The sequence below is a fragment of the Bubalus kerabau genome, chromosome X, assembly GCF_029407905.1.
Source record: "Bubalus kerabau isolate K-KA32 ecotype Philippines breed swamp buffalo chromosome X, PCC_UOA_SB_1v2, whole genome shotgun sequence".
NCBI classification, from domain to species: domain Eukaryota; kingdom Metazoa; phylum Chordata; class Mammalia; order Artiodactyla; family Bovidae; genus Bubalus; species Bubalus kerabau.
Window position 1 is genome coordinate 63,739,519 of NC_073647.1, and position 16,380 is coordinate 63,755,898.

The 16,380-nt window shown below is 43.2% G+C and overlaps 1 protein-coding gene across 1 annotated transcript; it reads right to left on the minus strand.

Annotated features, from left to right (window-relative positions):
* Positions 1-3,500: 3,500 nt before the first annotated feature.
* On the minus strand, positions 3,501-6,572 carry LOC129638997 (tau-tubulin kinase 1-like). Its single transcript, XM_055563783.1, has 3 exons — positions 5,648-6,572; positions 4,701-4,899; positions 3,501-3,711 (listed from the first exon to the last, which is right to left on the minus strand). Exons 1-2 carry the CDS (start codon positions 6,252-6,254, stop codon positions 4,742-4,744), a joined length of 765 nt encoding a protein of 254 aa, XP_055419758.1. The 5' UTR covers positions 6,255-6,572; the 3' UTR covers positions 3,501-3,711; positions 4,701-4,741.
* Positions 6,573-16,380: the final 9,808 nt, after the last annotated feature.

Consider the following 16,380-nt stretch of genomic DNA (forward strand, 5'->3'; position numbering starts at 1 on the left):
ACTGCGGTCATTCCTGGGTCAGCTCTAGCACCCTGGAAGGCTGGAGAACTGGGCTGCGTGTTCGCAGTAGTGGGGCACCCCACCCTACACCTTCCCTCTGCAAAAATGCAAAATCTGCTTTTCTCTTCAAACAGCACATGCCCAAGAGTTTGCTTTTCATTGTGAAAGGAGTAAATGGACTGTCCATGTTGAATTCTGAAAGCTCTAGACAACTTTGAGGGATCAGAAGATAGTTGACTGGGGATTGTTCTGAGATCCTTGGGCTTCCAGGCAACCCAAGTGCCTCTCTTCTGGAAAGGGTAGAAGAGGTTCAGTCAATGAGTTTTATGATAGGGCTCTGGAGGGTCATCAGGACAGAAATTGGGCACCTGGAGTGCCCCCCTCCCATAGCTAAGGGGTGCAAAGTTGACGTGAGGCTTCTTGGCTGGCATCACAGAAGGGGAAGGAGGCAAAAGTCAGTGTATCAGATCTTCAAGGCAGTTAGCCCCTGGAGAGCAGGCCACTCTAATGCTCCAGCATCCTGGCCCCAACATGTAGACAGAAAAGCCTCACAGTTTTACTGTTTTGGTTTACTTACTAAGTTGTGTCTGACTCTCGGGACCCCACTGTAGTCTTCTCTGTCCCTAAGATTTCCCAGGCAAAATACTGGAGTGGGCTGCCATTTCCTTCTTCAGGGGATCTTTCCAGCCCAGGGATCGAACCCGTGTCTCCTCCATTGGCAGGTGGGTTCTTTACCACCGGGCCACCAAGGAAGACCCCCTTGTGACTATGGAAATTACCAAAAGCTTGATGGCAAAAATGAATTTCTTTCCAGAGCTTACATCCCAGATATATATGAGAAAGATTTCAAAAGACAGTAAGGAATATGAGAAAGTCACTTTGTGCTTTTTGAGTTTTTGTCTTGGTCATTTATTAGAATGTACATAGATATCTAGATTGAATGGACTTAAACATGAATATGTATTATGACTTAGACATGAATATCGTATTTTGAGGTAGAGGAAATATCACTGACCTAGGAGTTAGCCTATCTGTTATCTGACCCAGCTCTGTCACATGACAATGAGTATTTCAGTTTTGCTAAAGTATAAGGTGCATTGGGAGGTAAGACAAGAGGTAAATGAAGTAAGAAGCAAAAGAACAGGAAGCATCTGGCCTAGTGAGGGCCACACATTCAGTGCACAGAAAATACCTACTCAGTGAATAAATGAAGCTAAGAAAGAATGCTTTATTTTATAAACAGCAAACATTTATTTTTCACAGTCCTAGAAGCCGGTTTATCCAAGATCAAGGCACCAGTAGATTTGGTGTCTCCTGAAGTCCACTTCCTGGATCTTAAATGCCAACTTTTCACTATGTCCTCACTTGGCAGAAGGGGCAGAGTATCTCTCTGGACCCTCTTAAATAAGGCGCTAATCACATTCGTGAGGACTCCACCCTTATGACCTAGGCCCCTCCCATACACTCCACCGTCTAATACCATTGCCTTGGGAATTAAGATGTCAACATACAGATTTTGGGGGGATGCAGACATTCTATTTATGACACTTACACAATTTCCATACTGCCAGTAAAGTGCCATGTCTAAATCCAAATAAAATCACATCATTTTCTTAAAAATTTCAGACTTCTCAGTAACTGGCAGAGAACGTTTCTTCATGTTTTCTCTCCATAATCTACTCCACATACTCCACTTTCCATCCACATCTCTTCTTTTATTTTTAAGTTAATTTTTATTGGAGTGTAGTTGCTTTACAATGTTATAGCCGCTTCTGCTGTATAACAAAGTGAATCAGTTACCCCTCTATTTTAGAATTCCTTTCCATTTCGGTCACCACAGTGTATTGAGCAGAGTTCCCTGCGCTATACAGTACTTTCTCAGAAAGAGCATTTTCGATCTGCTTGTCCAAACTGAGGAATTTGATTTCTAATTTACATTTAGCAGCAAGCTTTTGGAGGATTTGTGCAGGAAAATAACACCATCAGGAAGAAACTTTCAGTTACTTTCTAGAGGAGAAACTGGAAGAAAGAGAGATTGGTGACAAGGAGAGAAGTTAGGAGGGTGGTGAACACCTCTGCTTACAGTAATGGCAGGCTTAGTAATTTGGACTAACCACCCCAATGAGGACAACTAAAAATTACTGGATGAAATGTATAAAGAAAGTATCTTTGTTAAGCACTAAGAAACTATGAGACTAAAATCTTCAAGAAGACAAGAACCCAAATAGGAAAGCCCAGCACTCAGAGCCAGTTTTTCCTGAGGGCATTAGCTGAATCTAGAAGAAAGAATTATGGAACTGATCTGTGGTTTTGGTGGCCTCATGGGAAAAGAAAATGAAAGTCAAATCCCACAGCTCTAATGAGTAGGTCTGATGAGCTCTGCCACCACTTTAAGCTGAAAATAAGTGACTACCCCTTTCAGGTAATAGTGAACCACAAGTAACAAGCACTGGAATAAATTGCAGCCTGGATATACATCACTGTAGTGATCCAAGGAACTTCAAGCCCTGTACCTTATGTAGGCACAGAAGGAAAAAAACATATGTTGTAAGTGACAGCCAGAATGAAGAGTAGAGTATAATCACTATGGCCTATATTTCAAAAAATTAAAAAGTATGTTTTAAAATATCTTCAGGGAACAGAAAATCATAAAAAGCAGCAGAGACTGAATTCTCTTGGTCTCCAGCCATTAGGACTCATGCGTTCACTGTGCTTTGCAGTGGCTTGGTTTTAATCCCTGGTCGAGAAAGGAAGATCCCACAAGCCATGAAGCTCAGCAAAAAATAAATAAATAAATAAAACTTGGCATAACCATTAGATCGTGATAAATGTAATCAAGAAAAATAAACCGAAGACAATTATTGAATTGGAAGATAGAGTAGAAGAAATCATCCAGAATTCTGCCTGGAGAAATAAATTAATATGAAAAACAGTAGGATAAGAGATACACAGTATATGTTTAATTCAAATCCCAGAAAGACAGGAGAGAGAAATGGGGAAGAAAATGATGGCCAAGGATTTTTCAGAGCAAGTGAAATGCACCGATTCTAAACGCTCAGTGAGTTCTAGGCAGGATAAAAAACAAAAATTCACTCCTAGACACATCATAGTGAAAGTGCAGAAAATCAGAGAGAATGAGGCTGTTAATGATCCAAGTTAGAGATAATCAATCTTGACCTTGGGCAGGAGCAGAATAAATTGAGACAAAGGGATGGGCCTCTAGTCACTGGCCTTTAGAATACCTTTTTCTCTAACTTACCTTGAAAGACTACTTTATAAACATGTTATCCATTTCATTCTTAATTAAGAAAATACATTTGTTAACAAATGTGTTTGTTAGAGCACCCTGACACCTAGGACCTGTTCAAATTGTCTTTGTTATACGGGGAAGGTCATCATCCTGTAAGTATGTCATCTCATGGGCAATGTACAGGGTGAGTATTCTCCACAGGAATTATGATGGTTAATTTTCGTGTCAACTTGACTGGGCTAAGGGAGAATTAATTTCAAACAAGCTTTATTTCCAATGTGAACAATACTATCAATTTTCTGTAAAAGGCAAGAGTAAAGTCAGATGTCAATAGTTAATATCATTTTGGGGCATTGAAACTTTGAAACAAAATTAGTATTTCAGGCTAATGAAAACAAGAATATCCATGAAGAACAGATTCATCTTTTCTTTTGCTGTCTGCTTCTTCCTCTGCCTTCCCACTGTAGGATGAAATAAGAGCCAGTTAACAATTGTACCTCAATAACATGCAGTGAGTTTCTAAACATGAGTCAATACTATGTACATCTATTTTCTCAACAAGGAGAAAACAAAAATGTTTTCTTCTTGTATCCCAGACCCTTGGTGATCAGGGAGCACATCATTGCTCACCCAAAACTTATCTCCCTCTTGCCCACCACTATAAATGCTTGCTGTTTCCTTGAAAGGCCACACTGTGATTTAAATAAGTCATTCCACCTTGAAAACTGGTGTTCCTTGCACAAATCATCAATCCCTTATATTTCCAGACCTTCAGCTTCCACATGTGTAAAATGAGGATGAGGCTTTATCAAACATCCACATGCATGAAAACTAAGAAAGAGTGAGAGAGTGAGTGAGAGAGAGTAAAAGATGAATGAATAGAGGAAAGCGAAACAAAGATTTAATTACCAACTCAGTGACAACCAATAATATTACTGAGACTAGTTTCCTTTTCTTTTGAATAAAAAATCTAAATTGAACTAATATTTGTGAATTAATCCTGAAGTGCAGTTCTCTTGAAACCCTTAACATCTCACTACTTTGTAAGGAATCGCTTTCTCAAAGTCATTGCCAGTACAAGAGACTACAATTCTGTGGCCAGGTGATGATGACCCAGCTAATGCATGGCCTAGTCACTGTAGCTGCTGCTTCTGGTGACCATTCTCTAAACAAGCACTGGTCTCCATTTCCAGGTCTGGTAAATTTCCCATCTGTAGTAGACTTAAAGCTACAGGACAAAGGACTTGTGGCTATAAATGAAATACATTTCAGAACACACTGCCTCCTACATTATCTAGAATTCATTATTAACAATAAACTGTTTTTCCAAAATTAAATTTCAACAATTTTCTTATTTACTTTACAGAAGAAAAATTAAAAAATATAAAGCTGTTTTTAACAGGTATGTGTCAGGAATGGTTATGTCGTACGAAAGCCTATACAATAATACCTGTATTATCCAGAGCTGCTTTTTGCTGAGACCACATCCATTCAGAGTCCTTCAGGTTTTTCCTTTCCAGCCTCTTCCTCTTCATCAGTGTTTTCATACTGATCCTCACCATCATCATTGGGGCAGAATGATGCAGACATTGGAGTCCAAAGTTGGCAGGGAAAATATCCCAACTGAAAATCAGCAGCCGAGTCTAGGCCTGAGAGAAGAGAAATAGGTTTAATAAAAGAAACAACAAATAATACCTGGATACATTTCTAGCCTCCCATCATGTCTGCTGCTTGACAATTTTCACAAACATTTTCCCCCTCTCTCCAGTAGATCGGCACACAGATCTCTCTGATTATTTCTGGCCCCTTTGGAGAAGGGATCCGAATCATTTGATACTGGTACCATTTTGTATGGGTTTGTCGGAACTTCAAGGGAAAAAATGCTCCTTTGACTTAAAGACAAATTCTATGGGGACGCTCACAGATTCCTCAGTCGCTGAAAAGTGCCCCTGTGCTATGTCATCATTTTCTCAGATCCTCCTACCGAGAATATTCACATTTGTTAAAGCCGTTGACCAAAAGGGAGGGATGCCACTTGTTTGCCTCTAGGTTGGTAGAAGGCAGCATGCTTTTTCTCGAGACCATGAAGGTCTACAGAACTGGGCTTCCACTTGTGGCAATTGTGCCCGGAGGTTTTTGAGAGTTCTGACCCACTGCGTGACAGCTAGAGACCTACCTGCCTTTGAGCTCAATGGCCCCACAAGGGCTCAGCCACCACTTGCCCGCCTCAGCCCCTCCGGGATCACAGGCCTCAACCTCCCAGTCTCAGAGGCAGCAGTCAGGGCTTCCTCGCCCAGAACTCGGCCTCCACTGCTGGTTCCTCTGTCTTCTAGGAAGCAACCCCCTCCGCAGGATCCCGCAGCTCCCAGGCTGGACCGCCCTCCACCGGGTACTCACCCTGCAAGACTCTGCCTCCCTCTCCCAGGTCTTCCTGCTCCTGAGGAGGCACCGGACCTTCTCCAGGCTCCAAGGGTGGCTGGGAGCGGCCCCTGGCCATCAGGCGGTCAGTGGGAGGCCGGAACAGGACACGTTTGTTGCCATGGAAATTGTGTAGAAAGGAGTCGACGTCACTCCAGAACAGGGGCCCAAACGTCTCCACGCAGAACCCAAGGCCTATTACCCCTGCTGCACCCTCCTGCTCACTGTCGTCCTCCTCTTCCTCGCCCTCTCCAGACAGGTGCTCCTCCTCCTCCACGTCCTCCAAGTCGAAGTCAATCTCACCCTCTTCCTCGTCCTCCTGCATCTCTACATCTTCCTCCATCTCCTCCTCCTCTAACGGCTCTCTACCACATTCCTCTTCCACTGCGGCCTGTGGCCAACCCTGCTCCCCGGGAAGGGCTCTGGAGACCTCCAAGGAAGCCAGAAGAGCCGTGGCCTCCTCGACTCCTTCCGTCCCCTCCCAAGCAGATGCTTGGACCCCAAGGAGACTGGGGTCACGGCCCGCCCCGCCACCAGCTCTATCCGGGCCACCTGGGATCCAATAGTGCTCCTCTATGGCAGACATGGCAGGAGAGACGTGCCAGACAGTGATCGTCCTGCAGTGAGGTCTGTGGGGAAGATGGCGGCCGCAGGGCTGAGTGTTGCGCTGAGGAGACGCTGTTGGCAGTGGGACCGCAGGGTGGGGGTGGGGACAGCAGAGACGTCGGCTGCACAGGGAACAGGAGTCTGCGACTTGCTGGTGTGGGCCCCACAACAGGAATGGTGAGGGGGTGGCCCGCAGACTGGCCCACCAAGACCGAAGCTGAGCTGGCGGTGGACAAGGCGGGAAAGACCCTGATGGGCTGGCGACGGTAGGTGGAGCTGGAAGGGTCAACCGCGACCACTTCCTCCAGCGCCAGCTCTAAGCTCATTTGCCAGGAGGCAAGGATTGGCATGACCACCGTCCAATGAGTGATCAAGGCTTTCAGATTGCATGGAAGCCTTCCAGCACCAGGTCATACTTTGAGCCCTCAGGAGTCCCTTCCTTTACATTGCTGCAGCTGTTGCTGCTAAGTCGCTTCAGTCGGGTCCGACTCTGTGTGACCCCATAGACGGCAGCCCACCAGGCTCCCCCATCCCTGGGATCCTCCAGGCAAGAGCACTGGAGTGGGTTGCCATTTCCTCCTCCAATGCATGAAAGTGAAAAGTGAGTGAAGTCGCTCCGTCATGTCCGACTCCTAGCGACCCATGGACTGCAGCATACCAGGCTCATCCGTCCATGGGATTTTCCAGGCAAGAGTAGTGGAGTGGGGTGCCATTGCCTTCTCTGTCCTTTACATTGCACCATTGCAAAAACGAAATGGCAATGTCCCTACAGGCGGCACCCTGGGGTATGGGAAGCTGGGTGTGGTCCCCAGTTGCCACCTTGTGACAACTCAGGTCATCACAGATACACTTATTTTAAAAAGTTCATAAAGCCTTGAGAAAGAACATCAAAGGTAAGAGGTGGAGAAATTGGAAAACATAAACTGAATTAAACGGGAGCACTGGATGTGAAATAGAAAAAATGAAACACACTACGTAAAACTAAAAGGTCATCATATGGTCCAGTTGATTTTAAGCATGGCTGCTCATTAGCAACATAGCTGTAGCTTTGGAGAATAAAAGCAATACCTTGGCATTTTTCAAAAACTTCTAAGATAATTCTGATATGTGTCAGGTTTTTCTATTAAATGGTATCTTTGGTGGTATAGAACTCTCCTACTTTTATGTTGACCACTCATGGAACAATGGTATTAAGTGAATAAGAGCTACTCACTAGTACGTATAATATATATTTTAGAAAACTTATTAATGTTTGCCTAACTAAAAAATTTATGACATTTTGATTCCACTTGTTTGACTTAGTATGAATAGAATGCTAGATTTCTAATTTTAAAAAAAAGGTGTGCAACAACCAACAAAGTTTTACTATATAGCACTGGGAACTGTAGTCCCTTTGTCAATCTCCTGAAATACCTATAATGGAAAACAAACTGAAAAATAATATATGTGTATATGTATAATATAATCACCTTGCTGTGCACCTGGAACTTTGTAAGTCAACTATACATCAATAGTACGTATATATATACACACATATATTTATTTATTTATTTATTTATTTTCTTTATATATAGGTAAATATAAAGAAAAAAAGATAAAGTGCATAGATCACATATGAACAACTGTTTCAACCTCCTGTGACAGACAGAAAGAGACTTTGCAGGTTTTAATGTTGCTAAAGTTACTTAGAAATGAACATACAAGTTGACATGGATGCCTCGAGAATGGAGACTGGAGAGTGGAAGGAGTAAAAATAGGAGCTGAAAAGGGATTCATCGGGGCTCCCCAATTCACTTCAAGGCTCCGAGAAGTGAAGAGAGACTTCTTTTCATGACTGGGCTAATCACCTGCTCTACACTAAACAGTGACACCCCCTCCCAAATTCATATATTAAATGTTTACCCACTCCATCTCCCAGGTGATGGTATTTGGGAGTTATGGCCTTTAGTAGGAGACACAGTGAAGATAATCAACCTTGCCCTATATAGAGCTTATGCATTATAGATTTCACCCCTTATACCGGCCTTGTTTTCTTTTACCTAGCTCATATTTAATATTTTCAATGGGGATAGTCCATTGGGTCCCAAGCTGTCAAGCCCATTTCTAAGTGACAAAGACTCAATTTAACTTTATGAGCCATATGTCCGAGTGCCTATGCCCACTAGGGGATATTTTAGGAGCGTGGCTGCTATCATCTGGAGCACTGAAACACCACAATCATAAAATTCTTGAGGCAAATACATCTATTGGCTCTCTTCAGTAGCTCCCTTAACCCTATAGGGGCATCTTTTAAAAATTTAGTGATATCTTCAAGTATTCCTCTATTTTGTTCCCCAGTATTATGTTCAAAGCGTTTTCCTAAAGCATGCATTTCAGCATTTGCTGAAAAGTGAAAGTGAAAGTTACTCAGTCACGTCATGTCCGACTGTCTGCGACCCCATGGACTACACAGTCCATGGAACTCTCCGGGCTAGAGTACTGGAGTGGGTAGCCATTCCCTTCTCCAGTGGATCTTCCAAATCCAGGGATCAGACCCAGGTCTCCCACATTGCAGGAGGATTCTTTACCAGCTGAGCCCCAAAGGAAGCCCAGCATTTGTTGAAGTCAATTCCCAATCTATTTGCAGAAGTCTTAAGCCAATAAGCGCTTTTTATGTTTAAAAATATGATTGCACTATTGTGGTGAATGTCACAGGCATTTAGTACGTTCACAATGCTTCTCAGCCATTCTCTCTGTTGTCCCTAAATAAATCATCACTCCTAAAGGAAACCCCATGCCAGTAATCAGTCCTTTTCCATTTCCCCCTCACTGCAACCAGGCTCTGATAACTACTAATCTTCTGTTTACCTCTATGAACTTACATTTTCTAGATAGCTGAGAGAAATAAAATCCTACAATATGTGACCTTTTGTGTCTGGCCTCTCTCATTCCTTTTTGCGGCTGAATGCTATGCCCATGTACAGAGGGTCACACACATCGACCCCTGGGGATATGACTGTGTAGTAGAAATACAGATGATGAAACAAGGAATTCCCAAACACATGATATGGTGATATACATCAGAGGGGCTCCTAGACCAGGCTTGAGGGTTTGCAAAGAAAACTGGATGTCTAGGACAGGAGTGACAGGAAGTATTGATCCTCAGCCCTTTTTTTTCTTTCCCTCAACCCTGCCATAATGTACAGGCGAGTCCTGTTTTCTGAGTAAAATGTAAATCCAACCACTTCCTAACTACCTTTGCTTTTGTCACCCTGATCCAAGACACCATCATCTCTCAGGTGGACTACTACCATGGCCTCCAAACTGGCATCTCCACCTTCAGTTTTACATCCTGGGGCAAATGTCATAGATTAGCTCACCTGACTCCATCCCAATCCCAATTACACCAGGTAAGTCTTGATAGAAGTTGGAAACCAAGTCTCCCTTTCCTGACGTCTTGCCTGGATGGCCTAGATTCCATGACTATAAGCTTCTTCCAAGTAGATAAGAAACACCCGTGAGACTTGGAAGGAGAATGAGGTGTATTCCGTGATTCTCCTGTGGTTTCTGTTTTCTGTTAGTGAGTGTGGGCTCATAAAATTTCACTTCTTTTGCATCAGTGACCATAGAGGTCCCGGGGTACAGTTCCTCGCTTTGTGGGTATCAAAAGGCAAGGCATGAGACATCTACTTTGACTGTATAGATGGAGAAGGAGTCAGTGTGGTCTCGCAGCCAAAATCTGTGATGGTCTCAGCAGAAACAGAGTAGTCCAGTGGCTTCCTCGCTTCCCACCCTCCTGATTATGCCAGTTATGTGGTATTATTCAGGAAAAGAGTTCTTTAACTTGTAAATACCTGAGTTAAATAAAAATGACCACCTCCCACAAGTCTCTCATTCTTTTTCTTCATACCCCCAGCTGTTTTGTATACTCGTATCATCTATTTATGCAGGCCAGTTTTAAATTTTGTAAATTCTCCAGGCAAGAATCCTGGAGTGAGGTTGCTATTCCCTTCTCCAGTGGTTCTCCCTGACCCAGGGATCAAAGCCAGATCTCCTGCATCGCAGGCAGATTCTTTGCCATCGGAGCCACCAAGGAAGCCCCAAGAATGCGGGAGTGGCTAGCCATTCCCTTCTCCAGAGGACAGACTGACACAGAGATTGAACCCAGGTCTCCTGCACTGCAAGCAGATTCTTTACCATCTAAGCCACCAGGGCGGCCCTTAACAATGGCCTCATATAGTATATATTGTTGGGACTTCCCTGGTTGTTGATGGTTAAGAACCTGCCTGGCAATGCAGGAAAAGCAGGTTTGGTCACTGGTCAGGGAATTAAGGGGCTTTCCAAACAGCTAGTGGGTGGGTAAAAAGAATCCTCCTTCAGTGCAGGAGACACAGGAGATGCAGCTTCGAGCCCTGGGTCAGGAAGAGCTCCTGGAGGAGAGCATGGCAACCCACTCCAGTATTATTGCCTGGAGAATCCCAATATTTGGGGATTTAGGAGCCTGGAGGACTACAGTCCAATGGGTCTCAAAGAGTCAGACACAACTGAATGACTAATCATACATGCACACAGGGAATTAAGATCCCACATGCTGCTGAGCAGCTAAGCCCACGTCTCACAATTAGAGAGCTGCAACTACTGAGCCCACGTGCCACAACGCGCACTGGAACAAAGATCCCACCTGCCACAACCAAGACCCAACGCAGTCAAATAAATATTAAAAACAAAACAAAAATCTTACGACTTAAAAAAGATAATGACAGTAATTATGCTCTAAGTAGGCAAGAATGTGGAGCAAGTAGAATTCTCATTTCCTGCTATTGGGAATATAAACCGGTACAATCATTTTGAAAGATACTTGAGATTACCTAGTAAAGTTGAGGGGCTTCCCTGCTGGCTCAGCAATAAAGAATCCACCTGCCAATGCAGGACATGCAAGTTTGATCCCTGGGCCAGGAAGATCCCCTGGAGTAGGAAATGGCAACCCACTCCAGTATTCTTGCCTGGGAAATTCCATGATCAGGGGAGCCTTGCAGGCTACAGTATATGGGGGTCACAAAAGAGTCGGACATGACTTAACGACTAATCAACAACAGGTACAGTTGAACTGTTCCTGAGCCCAAGCTTGCTCTGCTCCCTGCACGATGGGCTAACGAATCAGAGATAAGGTGTTGAGGCAAGGAATGCGATTTTATCTGGAAAGCCATCTGACCTATCAGATGGCTGACTAATGTCTCAAAATAACCATCTTATCAGGGTCTGGATACAAGATTCCTTTATAGATCAGGTGGGAGGAGGTGAGGAAACAAAGTGAAAAGCCCATAAATGTTGTCAATATCTCTTAGAATGGCAGGCCTCGGGAAGGAGATGTTGAACTTCTTCCTTTCAGTCATCCACATGTGGATAGGGTCTTGAACAAAAGCAGTTTAGTTTAACAGTTAGGCAGAGGGGCAGGATTCTCTGAGGCAGCCATTGTGTATGACTAGAACAAAAGCAATGAAAAACAAGTCAAAGGAACAGTTCCAGCATGGGGTCAGAACTGGCTTTGCCCTGCAACAGAACTTGGGCGCACACTATGATCCAGGACTTTCATGTCTATGAATGTACTGGAGATCAGGGCTTCTCAACTGTTGACATTTTGGAAGAGACAATTCTGCGTTGTGGACTGTCCTGTCCATTGTAGGGTACTTAGCAGTGTCTCTGGCCTCTACCCACTAGGTGCCAGCAGCACATCCTCGGTTATGACGACCAAAAATGTTTCCAGACATTATCAAATGTTCCTTGGTTGGGGGGCATTGTGTATAAAATTGCCCTCAGCTGAGAATCGAGAGAAACTCTCATGGATGGGCATCAGGGAATATGAATGAGAAAGTCCACTGCACAATGATTTGCAAAAAGATAAAAATGAAAACAACTCATATGTCCACAAACAGGAAATAGACACATTGTGGGATTTTCATATGATGGATAACTGTACAGCAATGAAAACTGACTTATAAGTTGTACACATCAATATACATAAATCTCACCAACACAGGGTGATGGGGGAGGGGAGAAACACAAGTAATACATCTAGGATAATTATATTTGCATACACTCCAAAATGGACAAGAAATAATGTAATTTGAAGGAACATGTCCATGCAGTGAATGTATAAATAAGTGAATTATTAATAAAGTTCAAGATAGTTGTTACCTCTGGGAAGGAATGAGAAAGTGAATCATGGAGGGCACAGGTAGGATTCAAAAGCATTGGCTATGTTCTAATTTTCAAGCTGTGTGATGGGTAAACAGGTTTTTATATTATTATGATATACCTTACATATATGCTGTATTAACTTCTGTATATACGAAATAGTTCATAATTGATAAGGAACTGATGGGGACTAAAATATGGTGGGAAATGGAAATAAAGGCACTGGAGTACATAACAAATTGAATGAGAGGGAGAGAAAAAGAGCTAAGTTTTAGGTGCCTCTTGGAATAGTTTTAAACTGATTTTCTTCATGGATTTGGTGATGAGATCAATTCCTCATCTAAGCGCACATAAACCATTGCTTAGACTTCTAAGAAATGTAAATTTCATGCCTCAAAACCTATGCTATAATACTATGTGATTCATATCACAGAGGACTTAATAATACCACATTTCACAAAACATCATTTTCCAAGAGCCCTGCCATGTTAAGAGTTTTGAATGTGTACTCCTTTGTATTCCTTGCAGTTACAAGCATCTGAAAATAGGGAGCTTAGAGTACAGTGATTCTTCATCACTAACTGTAGTATCATTAAACTATCCCTAAGTGGTAACAGAAAACCATTTCCATCTCTGGCACCCACCATACACCTTTCTTTTTCTCCCAATGGTAATCTCCCAGGTAGTGGAATAAAGGAGAGTTTTGGATCACATCCTTTCAGAAGATGGAGCCATAACCAAGGAAAAGATCAAAACACCCTAACCTTTCCTGGCTGAGGCAGATAGGTACAAGACAGGTCTTATCCTAAAGAAGCCCCAAATTTTCAAGGCTGAAGGACTCAGTGAGAATATATTCAATACATGTGAAAATAGGGAAAACCCACAAACACCCAGAGTAACAGGAAAGGGTTTGTCCCTGACCTGATTTAGGGACCATCTCTCAGAGACCCAGAGAAGCCTGACACGTTAGAGCTTCAGCAACCTTCAGTGAAGCAAGGCTGAGGTTCCTCCCTCACCATGAGAGGCGTCACGTACATCTATGTGGATAATGTGGCCCACTTGTCTTGGGGCCTGTATGCAAAGCCACCACCTCTTAGATTTCTCTCAGTCCTGAGAGTATAGCACTGACTGTGCCACTCAACCCTCAGAAGCACAGACTCAGTGAAGAGGCACACACATGCCTCTTGGGGCTGGGGACATGGGGCCACTTGGGGAGTAAATTCAGGGCCCTAGGTACCTGGACCATAATGAGAGGCAGGGACATGGACTCAAGAGTATGCACCAAAAAAGGCTTATCTCAAAAGGAGGTGTTTTTTGTTTCTAGTGAACCTCCAAAAATTCTTAAGCCCACATAAGGGCCTTTCGTATTAACTATGGCTATACATGGGTGGCTCAGTGTTAAGCAATTGCCTGCAATGCAGGAGACCCATGAGATGCAGGTTCAATCCCTGGCTCGGGAAGACCCCCTTCAAGAGGAAATGCCAACTCATTCCAGTATTCTCACTGGGCCAGTGAGACACTCCTATGGACAGAGGAGCCTGGAGGCCTACATTCCACAAGGTTGCAAAGAGTTGGACACGATTGAATTACATTACATTAACTATATTAACACAGAAATACACACACACACACACACACACACACACACACACTCCTAGCATGGCATGAGCCAAACAACCAATCTGAAGCCTTTCAAGTGACCCTCAGATCATATCAGACCAGATCAGTCGCTCAGTCGTGTCCGACTCTTTGCGACCCAATGAATTGCAGCACGCCAGCCCTCCCTGTCCATCACCAACTCCCGGAGTTCACTCAGACTCACGTCCATTGGGTCAGTGATGCAATCCAGCCATCTCATCCTCTGTCGTCCCCTTCTCCTCTTGCCCCCAATCCCTTCCAGCATGAGTCTTTTCCAATGAGTCAACTCTTCGCATGAGGTGGCCAAAGTACTGGAGTTTCAGCTTTAGCATCATTCCTTCCAAAGAAATCCCAGGGCTGATCTCCTACAGAATGGACTGGTTGGATCTCCTTGCAGTCCAAGTGACACTACATGGATAAATTTCTACTTGGACTGTTATTTCATTAAGCAACAATGAAAAAAGGTCTTGTGCCTTTTTTCTTTGTTCTAGCCATAAGTAATACTCTGTGATAATACATTTTTAAATGACAAAACCACAGTCATGGACAAGGGTTGTGGATACCTTATACTAACTTCACTTTAACAAACCTTTATGAAGCACCTATGAAGAAGAAACCACAATGCTTTAGAAGAGACGCATAGAAGCCTATAAGTTCCAAAGCTCACACTTGAGGGAGTCGGGGAGAAACATTAATAAATAATGTTAATATACTCAAGGATATGAGATGAACTAGCACAGAAAATAGGAAAAGGTATTGCTGCTAACTAGCGAGCATTCAAGTGGCCTGAACTAAATACAGAAATAAGGCCTTCTATCCCAAACCCCTGGTTCTCTCCTCTGATCCTCGCTACTCTGCTCAAATAGCACTTTACAGTTTTCCTTCAGTAAGTTCCAGATATTAGGCCCATTTCTCCTTTCAATTTTCTTTAGATGAGGAGATATTTCAGACCTAGATCAAGGTACAGAGAATACTACACCCATGCAACCATCGCTCATCTTAAAAACAGAAGATTACAAATAAAATTTAAACCCATTATACCTCTCCCCAGTTGAAATCTCCCTCTATTGAATAAGATTTAACCACTGTCCTAAATAAGGTTATTGTTTTCATACACACCTTTCTGCATGCTACATATGTATGCATCACTCCTAGTTATACCTTTTACTACAAATATATGAACCTATAATCGATATAAGAACTATTGCATCTTTTTAAACTTCACATATGTATGGTATCATAATGCCTTTCCCCTTTCAGAAGTAGGTTTTATCTATTTGTCACTTCGACCCCTGAATCTTTGCCCCTTGCTATAAGCTGTATTTTGTCCCCCTAAAAAGATATGTTGAAGTTCTACCCCTTGAACCTGTAAATGTGACATTCTTTGGAACTAGGATATTTGCAGGTATAATAGTTAAGATGAGGTCATACTGGATTAGGGTGGGTCCTTAATTCAGTGTGACTGATATCCTTATGAGAAGAGAAAGGACAAAGAAACAGACAGGGGAAAACGCTATGTGACGATGGAGATGCCAACGACTGACAGCAACCACCAGAAACTAGGAGAGTGGCGTGAAACAGATTCTCCCTCAGTGCCTCCGGAAGGGACCACCCTTGCTGATACCTTGACCTCAGACTTCTGGCCTCCAGGACTGAGATAACGTATTTCTGTTGTCTTAAGCCATCTGGTTTGTGGCAATTTGTTACGGTAACCTTAGGACACTCACACACCCTTCTTTGTGTCTCAAGCCCCTGAGAATTCTAGTGTCTTCCTAAGTCCAGATCTTACCACCCTGTTTAGTTTACCTGCAACAGTGCCAAGTCAGTGAATTAAGGATGATCCTGCAGTGGGTGTAGTAAACCTTTCCCCCACTGCTCTAAAGCAGTGGTTCTGAAACTTCAGTGTGCTTCAGTAGCACCTGGAGGACTGTAAAACCCTGATGGCTAGCGGCCCACCCTCAGAATTTCCAACTCAGTAGGTCTGGAGCAGGGTCTGAGAATGTGCATTGCAAACAAGTTCCCAGCGGATGCTGATGCTGCTGTTCCAGGCAAGCTAGGTCATCCATCAGTTCCTTTCAATAAAATATAGTAGAGGCTAGGGCACCATCACACAAATTATTTACAATCGTATATTTTAATTTATTTGGGGCTGCAATAAAAGGATTTAAAACAGGCTTGACAAATAGCGGAAAGAAATCCCTTTCAGTGACAGTAAGGTGGGCCAAAATAAATAGAACAATGATAGATTTGAGTCAGTGGTATTTATGGGAAAAAAAAAAACAAAAAACTACGGC

What these genes read in the sequence shown, in the direction of transcription:
- LOC129638997 (XM_055563783.1), bottom strand. Translation starts at nt 6,254, where the DNA reads ATGTCTGCCATAGAGGAGCACTATTGGATCCCAGGTGGCCCGGATAGA. An exon ending in GGGAGGCAGAGTCTTGCAGG is followed by an intron (nt 4,900 to 5,647) that starts GTGAGTACCCGG and finishes CTCTTCTCTCAG; the next exon opens with GCCTAGACTCGGCTGCTGAT.